Source organism: Aedes aegypti, chromosome 3 (assembly GCF_002204515.2).
Source record: "Aedes aegypti strain LVP_AGWG chromosome 3, AaegL5.0 Primary Assembly, whole genome shotgun sequence".
Taxonomy (NCBI): Eukaryota; Metazoa; Arthropoda; class Insecta; order Diptera; family Culicidae; genus Aedes; species Aedes aegypti.
Genome location: NC_035109.1, coordinates 360,332,659 through 360,350,804, shown reverse-complemented (window position 1 = coordinate 360,350,804; position 18,146 = coordinate 360,332,659). Strand labels below are relative to the sequence as shown.

The window sequence follows — 18,146 nt, the reverse complement described above, 5'->3', positions numbered from 1 at the left end:
GTTGTGTAAATCCATTTGATATATTTGGGTTTGAGGCCCCAAGTTTTACCAAAGGTTCGCCGGCATTGACCGAAGGCCATACAAGCTTTTTTGACTCTGAAATCAATGTGAGCTGTCCATAAAAGTTTGGAATCTAGAATGACTCCGACATACTTTACTTGATCAGTCACATTAATCTCAGTACCAAAAAGACGTAAAGGTCGAATTCCATCGCGGTTTCGTCTTTCCGTAAAAAGAACAATAGATGTTTTATTCGGGTTAACTGAAAGGCCATATTGGCGACACCAACTCTCGACTACCTGAAGAGCACTTTGCATCAGGTCGAATAGGGTGCTTATGCACATACCAACTATCAGAGCTAGATAGTCGTCGGCAAATCCATAAGTTGGAAAACCGCAATTATTGAGTTGCCTCAATAGCGTATCTGCTACGAGATTCCACAAAAGTGGTGACAAGACTCCCCCTTGGGGGCATCCGCAAACACTCAATTTTCGAATCGCTGCTTGACGCAATGTCGAGAAGAGATGTCGGTTTTTGAGCATTTGATGAATCCAGTTGGTAATCATTGTAGGTAGCCCATGGTTTCGTGCGGCTTCCAATATGGCATCGAAAGACACGTTATCAAAGGCACCCTCAATATCCAAGAAAACACCCAAGCACGATTGCTTCTGAGCGAATGCTTTCTCGATATCGTATACAACTTTGTGTAAAAGAGTCACAGTGGACTTTCCAGATTGGTAAGCATGTTGATTCACATGAAGAGGCATGTTTGCCAAATAAACATCACGGATGTGATGATCGATAATGCGTTCCAGACATTTCAGAAGAAAAGAGGTCAGACTGATTGGTCTAAAACTCTTCGCTTCCTCATACGACGCACGTCCTCCTTTTGGGATAAACTTTACAGTAATATCACGCCAGGATTTGGGAATGTACCCGGTAGCAAAACTGCTTACAAGTAGCTTTTTCAAAACATGTTTGATAAACTCAAATCCCTTTTGGAGCAGAACAGGATAAATCCCATCCGCTCCTGGAGATTTGAAAGGAGCAAAACTATTAAGTGCCCATTGAATCGATTCAGTAGTTACGATACTGCGAGCCGAGGCCAGAGACTCGTAACTACATGAAAAGACATTTGGTTCATCCGTAGATGCTATGTCCACACATCCGGGGAAGTGTGTATTGAATAAACATTCTAAAACTTCTTCATCGGAAGAAGTAAAGTCACCATTAGGTAAGCGAATTTCGTTAACTTGGAAATCCTTAGATTTTGCAAGAATTTTGTTCAACCGACTGACTTCACTCAAACTGGAAACATTTGTACAAAGGTTTTTCCAGCCGGATCGTTCAGCAGAACGAAGAGCCTTCTTGTAAGCCTTGCGAGCCGACTTGAACGACTCTGATCCAGCTGAACGGCGTCTGTTCCAACTCCTTCTACATTGTTTCCTGAGTCTAGTCAGATCGGAATTCTACCATGGGGTCCCTCTTGTAGTCTTTACAAACCGCAGAGGACATGCTTCTTCAAAAGCTTCCATAATGTAGGATGTTGTAGTATCAACGGCATCATCCAGATCACTTGGATTTTCAATGGACGGAGAATATCCATGAAATTTGGTCGCAACCAATTCAATATAGAGTTCCCAGTTTGTTGACCGGGGATTCCTAAAACGCAAAGTCTGCGCAGTTACATTTGAATGTTCAAAGAAGATGTAGCGATGATCAGATAATGATTCCTCATCTGATACATGCCAATTCGTCAACTCGTGACTGATTCTATTTGAGCAGAGCGTTATGTCTAACACTTCTTCTCTATTAGAAACCATGAAGGTTGGGTGATTGCCTATGTTAAGTAATCCAAGGTCTGTACTACTTAAGTATTCCATCAGACTGGAGCCTCTCAAATTGATATCCGAGCTGCCACAGATGATGTGATGAGCATTGGCATCACTGCCCACAATCAGCGGAAGGCCTTTTGTTACGCAGTGTACGACAACTCGTTTGAAGTCATCCGTTGGGGATGGTTCATCATGTGGTAAATATACCGAACAATAGACGTATTTCCTGTTGAGGTCAAAAACAGAAACATCGATTGTGACAGCACATACATCTCTGGTAGTTAACTCAGAAATGAGTGTAGCAACGATTGCTTTATTAACGAGCACGCATGCGCGGGGCATGGAGCGCGAGTTTGCCATTTCAAGTTTGCTAAAAGTAGCAAAAACTGGGTCCACAAGGTTACCTAGATAGAAGTTCCCTCTACGAAAGTAGGGTTCTTGAACTAGCGCCACTTGGGCTGCACCATTTTGCATGAGTCTGCAAAGATTGATCGTTGCTGTTCTTTTATGCTGAAGATTGATCTGAGCTAACCTAACCGTAGCCACTACCCAAACTAGGCAGGATTAAGCTTTTTTCAATCTCAGCACGAAAAAAACCAGCAACGAAAAAACCAGATCGGTATCTATTTATAGTCGCCAAAGGCGAAAGAGCACAGAATACACTGTGTAAAACGCATAATGCGAATCCATATTATCACCTATTTAAATTAAATGTCAACATATTCATAATCCCACCCTTATTAAGCCTCAGGATTGAGACTGAAGAAGGGCAGCCGATTATCTCGGAGAAACACAAGGTCACCTGCACCATTGCTCCGGGTAGCACAGGAAGGACTCAATACTGTGGAGGGCGCCCTGGTACCCCACAGGCTCCGTTAGCGGTTAGGTTTTATTTAGACCCCCCTAACCATTCATTCCTAGGCACGGTACGCATCACACCATAAATTAGGGGTCACCTGTGAGGTGGACTTTTACCACCGGAACAGGCAGTCCGTAGTGTTAATTCTTAGCCAGTTGAAACAACCGCTACCGCTCTACGCGGCTATCTAGGCTGCTCGGGAAAAGGAGGTTAATATTGATAATTAACTCCTGACGTGCACGATACACCATACTGAGGGGTGAACCCAAACTTTTGCACGATGACTTGACTGACTGTTTCATTGATTTTGAATACTTTACAGATTTTTCCGCCAAAATTTTGTGGGGTCTCTTCAAAGATAATAAGATTACGATTCTAATGACACTTTGATTTAAAATTTTGGTCGACCCAATGCTGAGGAAATTGAATATGAATTTTCAGTGTGTTTTTTGAAAAATATCACAACTTTAAGTAAAAATTTAGTATACAAAATTCAAAAAATGTTTTTGGAAAAATACATACGAAGTAAGAATAACTCTTTGCCTTTCGAATGCGACTTAGAGAGTTTCAATTGTACGTGTAATCACAGAGATATGGACAGAACACTTTTGTATGTTTTTGAGGGGGTGAACCCAAACTTATGCACGGGAGTGTATGGCAATGGCGTGAGTGGTCTTTGTGTGTTGACTTTTTTATAGGCCAACGAAAGACTACAAAAAAGTCAACACCAAAAAAAACAAGTCACACCTGTAAAGACTTCTTTATTCCCTTATTAAGTGTGAAATGATGGTGTTTGCATCGCTGATTTTGGGGTCCATGCCATTTTCACAGTAAATTGAAATTTCCCAACGGCGATGGCCTTCCGTGGGCCACCCGCCCATACCATCTATTCAAAGTTCAATGAAGTTGATAAAAGCACAACATTAAAGAAATACCGATCCGGTTGAATCCGTAAGTTGGATATCGACCCAGCGAGGTAATTAAATCGGCTTTCTTCGGCACGGTGGACCAATGGACCCAAGCGCCGTGTCGTTAATAAATCTAACGGCGCGTACCGAAGGTAAAAGCAAACAAATGGGATACACATAAACTGTATGGGCCCTTCGGAGATCACCGCCGCCACCGCCGCCAGAACCAATAATAACTCGGGAAGGTCGGCTTGGGGTGCGCCCGTAATTACGCGCACAATTGCATGTTATCGGCACTTAATAGAAACTTCTTTCCTTTAATAGGTCCCTGACATTTTAAGTAGCATTTAGGCCTCGTAAAACACAATGTTATCGTGTGGCGGTAGCTTTTAAGGTTATCTCGGCGTCGTCAGCAACCGGAGTTGAGCCAAGCCATCGGCAATCGGCATCGCGGCGCACACAGGAGTTATTTGGGTCAATCATGGCTAAAATTATTCTCTGCCCTTCATGATCTTCTTCTGCCCTAAAATTGATTACCTCCCTTGATGCATTGATAGCACTACGGAACACGTTTTTGGCTTAAGCACCAAAATACCGTTTTGATTCAATTTACGGACAGCTTCAAATTACAGGTTGCTGAATCCATTGCCGTTTTCAAAAATATCATAGTACGTCTAATTTTTGAGATATTGGCGGTTGAAAATGCGAAAATTGACTATGTATGTTAGCCAACTTGCATACAAGGTCCCCAGCTTGTAAGGCAATTTATTTTCTAAATATGCCACAGAATTCAAACTTTATGTTTACAGCAATACTTTTCAACAAAGGTTACAATACTTTTGATGCGGAAAAGTTATTTTTTGATGGTTTTAAAATGTATTGTATTTTGCCATATAAGAGAAACTAAGAATGTTGTATGGAAACAGCAATTAGGTTGAAAAAATCGGTTTGATCTAAATTTAAGCGTGCAATTTCAACCAAATTGGATCTGAAATGAAAGTTTAAGTCCTATTTTGCATGCTCGATGGATCAAACCACAAAAAAAAGTTTGATAAATTATACTTTCGATTTCATGTAAACATCCATAAAATCAATGTTTTATATAATTTTGGCGACCTGTAGCTAAAAATTGTGACGTGTTGGAACATTTCTGAGAATGGCATCAGATTCAGCAATCCTTAATATACTAGAGACACATAATTTGATCCTTGAGACACGCTAAAATGTCATTTTTGTTACGCTGTGTAGCCAGTGTAGCGTCACGCCATTGCCGTGCGTATTGTAGAGCTCCATCTTCGTCGGTCTTGGCTAATACTTCTCCAGTTGCCCCGAACGTTTAGGATCACCGACCTCTATCTGCTAACTGTTCCCTGCTGAATACTATTTTCAAAATTCTTTGTTTTGTCATTCGCACTAACTGACCAGCCCACTGAAGTTTGCCGTATTTTATATAATTAGTAATATTCGCTTCTTTATACATTAGATGAAACTCGTGATTCATGCGTCTGCGCGACATAATTCTCTAATTTCCCACCAAGTATTTCCAGCAGCACTTTATGTTCAAAAACACCGAAGGCTTTCAAGTCTGCGTCTTTTAACATCCACGTTTCGTGCTCGTAGAGAGCCACCAGAAGAATCAATGTTTTATACAGGGCAAATTTTGTTTCCGTTTGGAAGTTGTGGGACCTACGCTTGTTACGTAAAGGTCATATTCGCAGCCGAAATTTGCCCCTTCACTTGGCGGGAAACGTCATTGTCACATGTCACAAGTGTAATGTAAACAAACTCTTTAACAACTTCAAACACATCCTCATCAAACACTATCTCAGCACCAACACCATTACTCCTATACCTCTATCTCTACATGCAACCATGTACTTCGTTTTGGTATTTAGAATTAATGGTCATGTCTTTCCTCGCTGTCACCACGAAAGCTTAAAAAATGATGCTTAGTCAATGAATTAGCATTTTTGAAGGTTTTAAGTGGGATTTGTACTTCTGGTCAGATTTGGTATGGAATACAGCCACTGTGTAACGCAGTGGCTACAGCAAAATAAGAGAAACAGTCGTACCAAAGTCGAACTGATTCATCGACAGATTTCTCTGCTGAGTTTCTTATTGTTTTTCCCTTCTTTTCCCCAACTTGCAGGTTCTGAAACCGGTGGACTATGTTCCGAATCGGTACGGCGATCGCTTCATTCCGCGCCGATATGCCCAAACCAGTTCGAGCCGTTTCAAGGCGGAATGCAAAGCCGACAGAGGAACCGACGTGATGCGTATGGTAATGGGCCTGACCTCCGGGATCGCCCGGCTTCCGACACAGCAAGGGAACCGAAACAAGTCCTCTTCTAATGATGCACGCGGTTTTGCGTTTTGCTTTCAGAAGGAGCGGAAGGGCTACTGGAAGTCCCACTCGTTCGCTACGATTTTCAACCAAATGTTCGACCTGAGTCCGCGGACGGATAAGATTCTCAACTTTCGTGACGCAACCAATCAGGAAATATGCAAACGGTTGGAGATTAGAGAGCCACTGTTGCTGCAGCAGGAACCGATGTACAAAAACGAACACAAACTGGACTGGGGATGTCGGCCGCGGTCCAAGCCGCTCGCTTTCATCGAGTCGGTGCACGATCTGCCCAGGATCAAGGTACACTGAGAAAAATCCACACGTTTGATCCGTGTGTTTAAAATTATGGATCGATTCATGAACGTCTACATCGATTTGTTTAGATTTTCTTACAAACCTCGTGTGTGTTACACATTCAATTCTTTAGTTTTGCTTCATGGACCGATTAATCAACCGACAACATGAATTCCATAATTTTCCACATAAGTTCCTGAAGCTTTCCATTTCAAATTCGTGTGTGTTTACCTATGGGTGCATAGATCATCACCCAACATGGATTCAGTGTGTTTAACTTATGGTTATCTTGTGTCATGCTCATCATGTTCAAGTTGGTCGATTTGAAATCGATGAGCTTGCTGTCGATTTCCGTGTTCCAAATTTCTAAATTGTTAGTGATCAACCCATAGTGAACTAAATTGCGGTCGGACCTCGTGTCGAACGACAGTCATCATCATGTTCCAAAGAGAAGAAGCTAATTCTGAAGCTGAAAGTGTTAGAGGAAAATTTGTGGATTCGTTTTTCTTTCAATTAGTGAAGATATCCGAGTGAAGATGATGAGTTCATTCTAATTTTCTATAAATGAAATGCATTACTTCCAGCATTGGATATAATGTATGGTGTTAGAGAATCGGATTCCACTAACAGATTTTCCTTGCTTTCAGCTTCGAATAAAATGAAATATGCTAATCCCGGGCTTCCCAAAATATGGATTTGCGGCGCCACGCTTGTTGCTGACTCACTCGCTTGAAAAAAAAAAAGCATTCAAGTGAGCTTGCGACAAGCAGAGAGGAGCCTCGAATCCATATTTTGGGGAGCAAGAGTTCTTCTACCAAATTTCTTCTTTCAGTCTCATGACATTCATGTTCTATCACACATAACTATCTAAAGCCACTACATTTCGAATTCAATAAGCAAATCAGTTGGTTTTCATGATTTAATATTTAGACATTCATGTTTGTTTCACATGACAACCTAATGTTGATACACATGTTATTATACCGTGAAATCAATTACGAAATCCATATGGCTACCACACTCAAGTCATGTGGTTTTCCTCTTTGCGCAAATCTATAAGTAAAACACACGACCTTGACGTGTAGATTTTTCTCAGTGTAATGTTTTTTCTTATCGAGGTACAGTCTGGACTCATTCAATGCGATATAAATGTTCTTTGTGCTCAATTTATTTATTAATAATATTTCAAAAATTTCATTTATTTCTTATATCTACGTGTTCTGTTTAAGACAACACTATCATAATCATTTAGTAAAACAATATTATGCTGCAAAAAGCAACAATGCAGTTCTTCTGAGTGCTACAAAAGCGGTACTTTCAGTACTAATTTATATACTCATTGATCCCTTTTAGATCCTTGTTTGGACTCATGCCTTCGATTATTCGTTGGGCCCGTTGACCTCTTAGAAGGTCACTTCTTCATTCGTTTATTCACTGAACATGGTTGCAACCACGAACAAAAGGAAGGGTGAATCTCTGAATTCACAACTTCGTTCCAAAAAGCGCGTTTCAAAAATGTCACTACATGTGAAAAAAAAACTTAAATAAGGACTATTATTTTTGTTATGGTCATAGCGGTCATACGACTCAAAGGTTAACACTTGTCCGCCTAAAAAATTCGTCACTTACACGGACGACGGAGCCTCAAAATCAGTTGGAACACTAAATTCAACCCACTATATCTCGGCTGTCCTAAGCCCGATTTACAAAATTTTGGCACCTACAGAAATGTATGGGCTTCTAGATTCAAGTCAGATTTTTGAAATATTTTTGGGAACTACTGTTTGATTTGTAGTACATAAAACACCGGAGCAAGTCCTAAAAAAAATTCTAACCGGCGGTAATTGGTAGATAACTTAGAATTTATCGCGATAACCTATAAATTTTTTTATAGTATGATGATCGTATTAGTGTAATCTAACAATTGGCATTGAATTTTTGATTGTTAGCCGTTCAAAGAACTACAATATATTAACAAAACTGCGTAGAATACAGAAAAAAATACATTTTCAATTATAACTTGAAATTTATCGCGATGACCCAAACGTTTTATGATCTTAAAATATACTTATATTTAAGGCCATCACATTCGCAGAACACTGATAATGAATTTCTGTTGGAAAAACTACAATATTTTCACAAAATAGTGAAAAATACAGGAAAATACAGGTTTTCTGCAGTAATTTCATATTTATCGCAATGAGTCATCAGTTTTATAATGTTAAACTCTTTGTTTGTTCATGAGAAACAAGTTTCCTAAACATCGTTGATCGCTGTTTGTTCAAAGAACTACAATATATTCACAAAACTGAGTAGAATACAGGAAAAAAAAACGTTATCAACTATAACTTGAAATTTATCGCGATGACCCAAACGTTTTATGATCATAAAATATACTCATATTTAAGGCCATCAAATTTGCAGAACACTGAAAATGAATTTCTGTTGGAAAAACTACAATATTTTCACAAAATAGTGAAAAACGCAGAAGGCTCCATCCCATTACCCCGAACGCCATTACCCCGAACGCCACTACCCCGAACGCCACTACCCCGAACGCCACTACCCCGAATGGGTCACTACCCCGAAAGCCATTACCCCGAATGGGTCATTACCCCGAACGCCACTACCCCGAATGAGCCATTACCCCGAATAGTATGAGATACAGTACAGTATCTTGTTTTGCGTGCAAAAATGCGTCTCTAATGAAGGCTGGTAATTAATGGCACGTAAAATTCGTCGGTAAAATGTTCATCATATATTTTCCCTTCTTGTATATGCCAGCTATTCTTTCGAAATATCTTGATGGCAACTATATTCTTCTATTTCTTTCTGAGACAGTGCCTGTTTATCAGCTCAGTGGAACCTTCGCAATTCAAGGGTTCATTCACAAATTTCATTTCGCCAAAAATTGCCATTTTTACACCTACCCTCCCTCTCGTACTTTTATGTATGGAAATTCTACATATTGTGAATGGGCTGTCTAATTTTGAGGACAACCACCCACAAACTTTTTGCTCCCTTCAGCGTTACGAAATTTGTGAATGGGCTTTAATAAAATAATCCTTTTATTGACTGAAAGGAATTCGAATCCATAACCCTCAATATGGTGTTGCTTAACAGATGCGTAATCACCGGTATTTGGACTTGTTGGTGGTGTTCATATTTCAATTTTGTTTTTGAACAAATATTTTTCTTTCTTGTGTTGTGTCATAGCATCACGTTGTTACAGTGATCATTCACGTCATAGCTGCAAACTTTTCACCAGAAATTTGCCCTTCTTTTTTAAATAGGCTGTTCTTTCACGATTTTGTTGGATAAGCTAGTCACTAATATTTCCATATAGAACAGCTTTTTATAAAGGAATATATCTTGAAGGCATTCACTAAAGTGATTCCTGCTATAATTCTAATCGGAAATTTTCCCTTTCATTTATCTTCTTGTATTAAAACAGACAGGTCTCTTATGGATTCACTCACTACTTTTCTGCCATCATCATTTCTTCATTATCTTGAATCAAAAAAATATGTTTTTGTGGTTATCTCGCAGAAATTCAAATTAATTATCCCACAAATCAACAAAAGTTCTTACTGTAGCGTCAATCAGAGGCCGCTGATTTTTCTAATATGTACAAGTGTACAAGTGCGATAGCGGAACGGTCGTCTATTAGGTTGGTTTTTAGAACAACACTTGCAGTGACTATCTCAGGGTGAACTTCCAGTACCATCGTTTACGAAACAAAATCTTTAAGAAGATCTTAATCTTAATGCCTGACACCTATAGAAATTAGTAAAGGAAGTGGCTACCGACGTCCAATAAGAGAGTTTACTAAATCCTAATTTTGTGCATATTATAGCTATCCTTCTCATAATAAATTCACCCTTCTTTTCGAAATAGGCTGTTCTTCAGAGCATTGCAATGTGGCTGTGTCAATCTTCCTAAAATTAGAGGACAAAATTTAGTGTGTTAAAATTATTTGCTGAACAACTAGCTGCTTTTTTATCTTCTAATATTAGAAAAATACATTTTTTTACCCAAACTCGTAAAACACTCAAAAGGAATCGTACAATTAACTCGCCACTCTCTAACTAGAATATGTTTCAAAATGTTATCCATTCGGGGTAATGGCGTTCGGGGTAGTGACCCATTCGGGGTAGTGGCGTTCGGGGTAATGACCCATTCGGGGTAATGGCTTTCGGGGTAATGGCGTTCGGGGTAGTGGCATTCGGGGTAGTGGCGTTCGGGGTAGTGTCATAGAATCACGCAGAAAAATACAGGTTTTCTACAATAATTTCATATTTATCGGAATGACTCATCAGTTTTATAATTTTGATCTCTTTGTATGTTCATAAGAAACAAATTTTCTGAACATCGTTGATAGCTGTTTGTTCAAAGAATCACAATGCTTTCACAAAATCTTGTATTGTAATTTTCTGTATTAAATTCTGAAAGTTCTTCTACAATTTATGGGTTGTCTCTAGATCTTATCAATTTAAAGACAATGCTTCAATTGTGAGATATAAAAATAAACATATTTTTAAACATTTTCTATGTTTTTCAAAGAACGACAACTTTTTCGAAAAACTGTGAATAATACAGGAAAAATACGATCTTAACAACAGTTTGATTTTTTTTGCAATGATCCATGGGTTTTTTGATTTTAAAATATTCTCATATTTAGGGTTGTCAAGTTTGCACAACATAATCGATGAAATTTTATTGAAAGAACTACAATATTTTCACAAATTACCGTATAATACAAAAATATTCTGTTGCTACCGAAGTTTGAACATTTTATCATCTGTATAATTTTCTAAATTGTTGTAAATTTTCAAGAAAAATAAGTGTGCTCGAAAATCATGTATAATACAGAAACATTTAAAATTTCTTCTGTAATTTCAAAACTGCTGCATTTTCTTATAATCTCCACGGTTTAGAATTTTTCAGATTCATATATAAATTGATAGAACACAACAACAAACGTTGAATATCAAAACGTAGAAAGGAATAACACATCGAAAAGATAAAAATATCGAATTATTTATTTTTTCGGAAGAGAATAATTCTTCCAAAATCATTTCGTTCTCTTCCAATTCCCACCTTTCGACGTTTTGTCAGCCAAATGCAAATAACTGATTGCCTCCAGACCATATAATTTTAAGGGTTTTGAGCATAATTATATATAAAAGTAAATATATCTACCGAACATTTTTAGTGATTTTTGATGAACTTAAACATATACACAAAACTGTGGAAAATACCAGAAAAGTTAGATCGTAATAAGAACCTGAAATTGACCACAATGTTCCATGGATTTTATGATTTGAAAATGTTAAATAAAATGTTTTCATTTAGAGTTGGTAAGCTTGTATAAATTAACCGATGAAATTTCGTTAGAAAACTTCAATATTTTCACAAAATACCATGTAATACAAGAATCTACTATTGCTTTTCTTGTTTCATATTATTCAAGATGACTAATTGATTTTATTATTCGAAAGTTTAAGTTTTGAAAAAAAAACAAAGTTTCTCAACAATTATAATGGCTATATAATTATATTTGCTCTAAGAACTAACGCCAGAAAGAAGAAGAAGAAGAACAGAAGTATATCAGATTTCCGTTGCAATATAATAATTGTGGCAAGGAATTATCATTTTAATGATTTTATTATATTTTTTCATATTATAAATCACAAATTAACTGAGCAAATTTTATAGTTTCTCCAAAGCATTAAACCATTCTCAAAAAGTTGTAAATAATACAGAAAAAATACCTTCAACAATCTCACTTCATATTCACCGCAACGACCCATAGATTGTGTGTTTTTAAACTATTCTCATATTTGAGACTTACAACTACAAATTGTAGCTAATCCATTATTGTCGCAATGACATCATTTTTTAATTTACTTATAATAACGCAATTAATGATATTTTACTTACATGGATGACGGTGTTAAAAAAAGTTGATCGCTTCAACCCTAGTTTGTCCTTATTTATAGATTCATGTGCGGTTATAGAAATGTGCTTGGAATCTACAAACACTGGAGCTAGTCTATAAAAATTTAGCGTTTGTTTGTACACAACTTGGAACTTATCTAACAATGAAGTTCGAATTTATATTACCAAACATTTTTCATTGTAATTTGTACATTTAACGAATTACAACATATATATTGAACTGCGTAGCATATGACAGAAAAAAAAGTTTCAGCAATTTTGGGGCTGTTCGGGGCACGGCAGGAGTTAATCATTAATGTTAACTTCCTTTTTCCGATCAGCCTAGATAGCCGCGTAGTGTCGGTAGCGGTTGTTTCAACTGGCTAAGAATTAACACTACGGACTGCCTGTTCCGGTGGTAAAAGTCCACCTAACAAGTGACCCCTAATTCATGCGGCTTTAAGCTTACCGTGCCTAAGAATGAATGGTTAGGGGGGTCTAAATAAAACCTAACCGCAAACGGAGCCTGTGGAGTATTAGGGCGCTCTCTACAGTATTATGCTCTTCCTGTTCTACCCGGAGCAATGGTGCAGGTGACCTTGTGTTTCTCCGAGATAATCGGCTTCCCTTCTTCAGTCTCAAGCCTGAGGCTTAATAAGGGTGGGATTATTAATACGTTGTAATTTAGTTTAAATTTTCACCTTAATGGTCTCGCATTATGCGTTTTACACAGTGTATTCTGTGCTTTTCGCCTTTGGCGACTTTTAAGAGATACCGATCTGGTTTTTTCGCTGCTGGTCTTTCGTGCTGAGATTGCGAAAAGCTTAATCCTGCCTAGTTTGGGTAGTGGCTACGGTTAGGATAGCTTAGTTAGACCAATCTTCAGCATAAAATATCAGCAACGATGATTCTTTGCAGACTCATGCAAATGGTACAGCTTAAGTGGCGCTAGTTCAAAAACCTTACTTTTGTGAGCTTTTATCTAGATAACCTTGTGGACCCAGTTTTTGCTACTTTCAGAAACATGGAATGGTAAACTCACGTGACATGCCTCGTGCATGCGTGCTCGTAAATAGCGCAGACGTTGCTACACTCATTTCTGAGTTAACAACCAGAGATGTATGTGCTGTCACAATTGATATTTCTGTTCATATATTATATACTAGTGGTCCCGGCAAACTTCGTCTTGCCATCAAGTAGGCTGTTGAAAAACGCTTTTGATCGTCCCATATAAAATGACAGTTTCGTTCGCACTCATTTTTTTTAACTTCTCGGTGAATATCCTGGGATTTTTAAACACACAAACACGTCGGAACCCTTGACGAACAAAACTGAGAAACAATCATTCATATCCGTACACCCGTTCCTAAGCCATTTCGTGACATACAAACACCATTCCATTTTTATTTATATAGATTCAATAGGAAATAAGTCTTTCGTTTTGTGGTGTATTTACCACATGATGAACCATCCCCAATGGATGATTTCAAACGAGTTGTCGTTCACTGCCTATGAAAAGACCTTCTGCTGATTGTGGGCAGTGATGCTGGTACTCATCACATCATCTGGAGCAGCTCGGATACCAATTTGAGAAGCTCCAGTCTGATGGAATGCTTATGTAGTTCAAATCTAGGATTACTTATTGTAGGAACCTTCATGGTATCTGCTAGAGAAGAAGTGTTAGACATAATGCTTCGCTCGAACAGAATCAGTCACGAGTTGACGAATTGACATGTATCAGATGATGAATCATTATCTGATCATCGCTACATCTCAATATGAACATATGAATGTAAATTTGCAGACTTTGCATTTGTTATACTCCACAAACAGAGAATTGGTTGTGACCAAATACCATGGATTCTCTGCGTCCATTGGAAATCCTAGTGATTTGGATGTTTCCACTTCCGGTGAATTGGGACACAATTGTCCTTGCTTCGAGTGATCTCACAATTGCTTGTCACTTTGCTTATAGGAAATGTTCCTCACAAGTCCCTTCGCAGGACGAGTGGACGTCTGGCTATTTGTAAAGGAATATGTCAGATAGTCAGACTGCCTTTAAAGCTCTTGCTTCGGCCAACTCAGGGTCCAGCTTGTTATCGCACGTCGAACTCAATTTGAGGAACTGAATTCAGTGAACTCTGTAAACCTTGTATGGGTTCTTGCTATTCTTCCATTGCTGGGAATGAATTGGCTTATGAATTAGCTCGCAATGGAGCATCGCATGACTTCATTGGCCCTCAGGCAGCTATTCCAATTTCGAAGTGCTGTGTGAAGCTCCAGAAATTCTTGGGCGGCAACTCAGCACAAGCAATATTGGAATAATTTGGAGTCTTGTCGTCAAACAAAATTGTACATTACTGAGCCATCCCAAAAATGGCTAAGTATTTAACAAATCTGTCAAAGCAGAATTGCAGTCTATTGGTTACAACCTTGACTGGCCACTGCCGACTCAACTATCACATGGCAAATATTCAGTGTGTTGATACATTTGTGTGTGATAGTTGTGATTCCGATTATGGAACTTCTTATCATCTGATATGTAACTATACAATCTTCGCGTAATTGCGATTCCAATTACTTGGTTAACACTTATTAAGTGAAACTGATTTCAGAAACCTGAATCTTCAGGACATTCTGTTATTCTTAACCCGCTGTGGTAATGAGCTATAGGCTCTCTTTACGCTCATGCGTTTTTGCAGTGTCCTTTTTAGGGCGCTGTTCGAACCCATTGTGGTATGGAGCTACATGCTCTCAATTCGCTTATGCGATTTTCCCTCTTCAAGGGACCCCACTCCTTTTTCATCCCATCTTTCCCTTCCCTTTCCTCTCCCATCGGGTAGATGATGAAATAGGCTCAATTATGGCGATGGCACAAATCTCCCAAATGGCGGGGAACGTGCCTCTGGAGCCGGCCTTCTGATACCTGATATGACAGAAAAAAAAGTTTCAGCAATAGTTTAAAATAATCGCTATTACCCATGAATTTTACAATTTATAAATTTTCTCATATCTAGTGTAGTTTGATATTCATTGCGATGACGCATTGATTTTATTAATTCAAAGCATTTTCATGTTCACGAGAAAAGAATATAAATGAAAATTGAGAACTAACATATTTTCATTAAATAATTTATTTAAAACTAAGAAATTTTTTTGTAATTTAACAATTTCACGCAATGACCTACATTTCATGGTTCAAAACTTTCTCATAAAAAAATAAGAACATGTTTGATGCCATCTATCTAATAACCTATAATATGAATTAAGAATAAAAATATAAAGGTAAATAATTCAAATATGCAGTTACCCTAATCACTGTCTCAGCTAGAGCTTAATTGAAAACCCATTTTCATGTCACTTTTTCAGATCAATTTTTATTTTGTACTAATAGCATATACTTTTAACTACCATCTAGTAAGTTAAACAGTAAGAATCGATTCAACCAGCTTTACTTTAATAATATTTGAACATGACACATCTTTAAAAATCTGCTTCAAAATACTATCATTTTATTCTTAAAAGAACTACAATCACAATAGAATGTTGAGCGCAATAAAAAACTTTCGTTTACCTATTGCTATGGAAAACTTACAGATATTTTAATGTTTAACCACATCGTACTGTTTACTATCACCGTAGTTTTCCTATTTCGCAGGGAAAAGAAATAGAGTACCATCTGCGCACCATATTCCCCTCATTTAAGGGAAGTAAGGTGTTCAAAGGTTCATTTTAAAATAGCTATTGAGTCGATCAATACTTTTTTTATGTTACAATGTAGCTCCAAGTATAGATGATCAGCGTTAATATAGAAATTATTTTAAAAACATTCATAAAACATATTTAATTGAAACTGTTCTGTTACTGCATCTAAGTGTTCCTATTCCGCTCACGGTAAACATATTTCGTGACGAACATACTGGATAAAAAGCATTACATAATTAGAATTTCGTTATTTATCCTGCTATTTTTTATGGTCAAATTATACCTACTTCAGCAATAAGAATTAGTATACATAATAATTTTTGAATGAGCGATTACTGAAACATAAAAAATACCTACTGATCCAATAACCGCTAAAGGCGTCTTGTGTTTGTAATATAAAGAATAATTTCACCACATAAAAATAAAGTCAGACGACTTCATTAGAAAGTTGTTAATATTGATAGAATATATCACGCTATGTCTAAATCAGCAGATTATGCAAATAGAATGTACCTCGGATTTATTTCCGCTACAGTTCAGTAATTGGGTTATGTTTTCATAATTAGAAAGTTTTACAATATTCCAAAGGAACAAACAAACAAACAGCTGCTAATAATTTTGAGCACATTTATTTTTATTGAAAATACACAACGATTTGAAAAATTATATAGATGATAAAATTTTCAAACTTCGGCAGCAACAGAATATTTTTGTATTATATGGTAATTTGTGAAAATATTGTAGTTCTTTTAATAAAATTTCATCGATTATACTGTGAAAACTTGATAACCCTAAATATGACAATATTTTACAATCACAAAATCCATGTATCATAGCAATGAATTTCAAACTGTTATTAGGATCGTAATTTCCCTGTATTATTCACAGTTGTGTGAAATTGTTGTAGTTCTTTAAAAAAACATCAAAAATGTTCTGTAAATATATTTATTTTCATAACTAAAAATACTTCAAACCTTTACTTGATCTAGAGGCAATCAATACATTGCAGCAGAAATTTAAGCTTTTTCTGTATTATACAAGATTTTGTGAATATATTGTACTTCTTTGAACAAACAGCGATCAACGATGTTCAGGAAATTTGTTTCTCATGAACACACAAAGAGTTTAAAATTTTAAAACTGATGAGTCATTGCGATAAATATAAAATTACTGTAGAAAACCTGTATTTTTTACTATTTTGTGAAAATATTGTAGTTTTTCCAACAGAACTTTATTATCAGTGTTCTGCAAATTTGATGGCCTTAATTATGAGTATATTCTAAGATCATAAAATGTTTGGGTCATCGCGATAAATTTCAAGTTATAGTTGAAAATGTATTTTTTTCTGTATTCTACGCAGTTTTGTGAATATATTGTAGTTCTTTGAACAAACAGCGATCAACGATTTTCAGTAAATTTGTTTCTCATGAACACACAAAGAGTTTAAAATTATAAAACTAATGAGTCATTGCGATAAACATGAAATTACTGTAGAAAACCTGTATTTTCCTGTATTTTTTTCTATTTTGTGAAAATATTGTAGTTTTTCCAACAGAAATTTAGTATCAGTGTTCTGCAAATTTGATGGCCTTAAATATGAGTATATATTAAGATCATAAAACGTTTGGGTCAACGCGATAAATTTCAAGTTATAGTTGAAAATGTATTTTTTCTGTATTCTACGCAGTTTTGTGAATATATTGTAGTTCTTTGAACAAACAGCGATCAACGATTTTCAGGAAATTTATTTCTCATGAACAAACAAAGAGATTAAAATTATAAAACTGATGATTCATTGCGATAAATATGAAATTACTGTAGAAAACCTGTATTTTCCTGTATTTTTCACTATTTTGTGAAAATATTGTAGTTTTTCCAACAGAAATTTATTATCAGTGTTCTGCAAATTTGATGGCCTTAAAAATGAGTATATATTAAGATCATAAAATGTTTGGGTCATCGCGGTAAATTTCAAGTTATAATTGAAAATGTATGTTTTCTGTATTCTACGCAGTTTTGTGAATATATTGTAGTTCTTTGAACGGCTAACAATCAAACATTCAATGCCAATTGTTAGATTACACTAATACGATCATCATACTATAAAAAAATCTATAGGTTATCGCGATAAATTCTAAGTTATCTACAAATTACCGCCGGTTAGAATTTTTTTTAGGACTTGCTCCGGTGTTTTAAGTATTACAAATCAAACAGTAGTTCCCAAAAATATTTCAAAAATCTGACATGAATCTAGAAGC

The 18,146-nt window shown here is 36.7% G+C and overlaps 1 protein-coding gene across 2 annotated transcripts in view; it reads left to right on the top strand.

Annotated features, from left to right (window-relative positions):
- The window catches only part of LOC5574077 (protein cortex), a 187,860-nt gene that overhangs the window by 151,579 nt on the left and 18,135 nt on the right, over positions 1 to 18,146 (top strand). The window contains exons 2-3 of one of the 2 annotated variants that reach the window (XM_021852288.1): positions 5,752 to 5,883; positions 5,986 to 6,249. In XM_021852288.1, coding sequence (XP_021707980.1) covers positions 5,752 to 5,883; positions 5,986 to 6,249 — 396 coding nt within the window. The remainder of the gene's footprint in view (positions 1 to 5,751; positions 5,884 to 5,985; positions 6,250 to 18,146) is intronic. The other variant, XM_021852289.1, reaches the window with a different exon arrangement.